General features: G+C 37.3%; 1 protein-coding gene across 2 annotated transcripts; it reads left to right on the top strand.

Moving 5' to 3' along the window:
• Positions 1-209: 209 nt before the first annotated feature.
• LOC121963205 (phosphofurin acidic cluster sorting protein 2-like) lies at positions 210-1,867 on the top strand. 2 transcript variants are annotated; one of them, XM_042513525.1, is made up of 4 exons: positions 210-242; positions 622-681; positions 772-923; positions 1,667-1,867. In XM_042513525.1, the coding sequence occupies exons 1-4, from the start codon at positions 216-218 to the stop codon at positions 1,806-1,808; spliced, it is 381 nt and encodes a 126-aa protein (XP_042369459.1). In that variant the 5' UTR covers positions 210-215; the 3' UTR covers positions 1,809-1,867. The 2 variants fall into 2 exon arrangements, with proteins under 2 accessions (XP_042369459.1, XP_042369461.1); XM_042513527.1 differs by having other exon boundaries at positions 212-242; positions 625-681.
• Positions 1,868-2,118: the final 251 nt, after the last annotated feature.

The following is a 2,118-nucleotide window of genomic DNA, read 5'->3' as shown; positions in this document are numbered from 1 at the left end:
ACAACAACAACAACAACAACAACAACAACAACACACCTTTAAAAGTATTCGGCTATTTTTAAAGAAAATATTTTGGGAGTCCTTTATCCACGAATCCCTCCTTTCAGGATGTATTTGGTTTTCGGAAAAGACACCGTCACATTTCTTTTGTCCCTCAGGACATGTTTGATGACGACGACGATGTCCAGGGAAAGACGAAGAAGTCTCGCAGGAAAATGATCCGAACCGCCTCGCTGACTCAGGTGAGGACCAATCAGAGATCGGCTCAGAGCACCGAGTCTATCTACGCTTTCGCCGTTGCTCAGACGCTCAGAGTGTTGAATGCAGCGCGACAATAATAATAATGTGCATCTTTGTTAGGAGCGCGCTTTCTTTGTGTCATTTAAAATTTGGAAAAATAAACCACTTGTATGAACTATCTAGCATTAAAAAACTTTTTCTTCAAACATTTTTTGTCCAAAGGAAACATTTTGCTCAACGACCCAATAATTTAAAAAAATATGATTATTATTGTTATTGACATTATATTAATGATATAACAGTGTAGATTTTAGGAAAGAATATTTGTAGTTAATCAGATGAATAAACTGAGTCTCACTTTTCTTCTTTTCTGTCATTCAGCAGCCGAACTTCAAACAGAAGTTTGTGGCTCTGCTGAAAAGGTTCAAAGTCACCGACGAGGTTTGTTTTTCTCCGCCGTGCCGTCGTCTTCAGGAGAAATTAATCTGATTGTGCCGTAGATTCATCTGATCTGTTGTGTGAACGCTGCAGGTCCTGGACTCAGACCCGGTGGGTCGGAGTCAGGAGGCCGAGGAGGACCTGGACCTGCTCTACGACAGTCTGGAGGTTTACAACCCGAGCGACAGCGGGCCCGAACTGGACGACAACGACAGCATCATCAGCACGCCCAAACCCAAACTCAGGTCAAACATGGCCAACACGCTTACATTTAATGACAACAACAACAACAACAACAACAACAATAATAATAACAACAACAATAATAACAATAATAATAATACTAACAATAACAACAACAACAACAACAATAATAACAACAACAACAACAATAATAATACTAACAATAACAACAACAATAATAATAACAACAACAACAACAACAACAATAATAATAACAACAACAACAATAATAATACTAACAATAACAACAACAATAATAATAACAACAACAACAACTAATAATAATAATAATAATATCTGGGTGATGGTTCATGTCACTTAAACTTCATTTATTTATTCAAAATTTTGTTACAGGAAAAATTTCTTTGGAACTTTTCCTTTTTATTTATTTGTGTGCACTAACAGCTAATTATCTTGTAACTTTTTACTATTTTTTTCTATTTTTGGGCCATTTCTTGCTGAATTGCTTGTTGCCTTCACATGTTTTTGATTTCAGGTTTTGAAAGGTTAAGTACGGGGATTTATTGTTGTATTTTTACCGTAGAATTAAATTGATTATTGAAAATTCAGGAATTTCACTGATATTGGCATGGACTACCAGATCAGCACCGGTTATCTAATAATCTGAAAATGTTGCGTGTGAACACGGCCTCCCTGCAGACGTGTGTGTGTGTGTGTGTGTGTGTGTGTGTGTGTGAGTGTGTGTGTGTGTCGCAGCCTCACTGTGCTGACCTCTGACCCACAGGCCTTTCTTCGAGGGGATCTCTCAGTCCAGCTCTCAGACTGAGATCGGGAGCGTCAACAGTCAGCGGAGCCAGCAGAAGCAACAACCTGCAGCTGTGAGTTCGACGAGACGCCGTGTACTCAACTGGATATTAATAACATGATCATATTTAACCCTTTAGAGCCCGCTTTAATATCACACACACTGGTATCGCTCTGCTCAAAATGGGCTTTTCAAAATAAAGCTTTAAAAAATATTATACATTAATATTATTATCTTCTTTGATTGAGTTTATTTTAAACAAACATCAGTCCGAATTATGAATATATCAAATATTTATAAATTTTCAAAATTTTTATCCTTTAAATGCCAGATTTTTGTCATGATGCCACTATGTTTTTAGACAAAATAATGAATTATTTTTAATCTCCTCCTCCTCAGTGTGTGAGTGTAGCTGCTGACAGTCTGGGATA

The sequence above is a fragment of the Plectropomus leopardus genome, unplaced genomic scaffold (genome assembly GCF_008729295.1).
Source record: "Plectropomus leopardus isolate mb unplaced genomic scaffold, YSFRI_Pleo_2.0 unplaced_scaffold1040, whole genome shotgun sequence".
Lineage (NCBI taxonomy): Eukaryota > Metazoa > Chordata > Actinopteri > Perciformes > Serranidae > Plectropomus > Plectropomus leopardus.
The sequence above is the reverse complement of the archived record's forward strand: the minus strand, read 5'-3'. Positions and strand labels throughout refer to the sequence as shown.

Coding starts and splice junctions, on each gene's coding strand:
- LOC121963205 (XM_042513525.1), top strand. CDS start 216: ATGATCCGAACCGCCTCGCTGACTCAG. Junction 243..621: donor GAACCGCCTCGCTGACTCAG/GTGAGGACCAAT, acceptor TCTGTCATTCAG/CAGCCGAACTTCAAACAGAA. Junction 924..1,666: donor ACGCCCAAACCCAAACTCAG/GTCAAACATGGC, acceptor TCTGACCCACAG/GCCTTTCTTCGAGGGGATCT.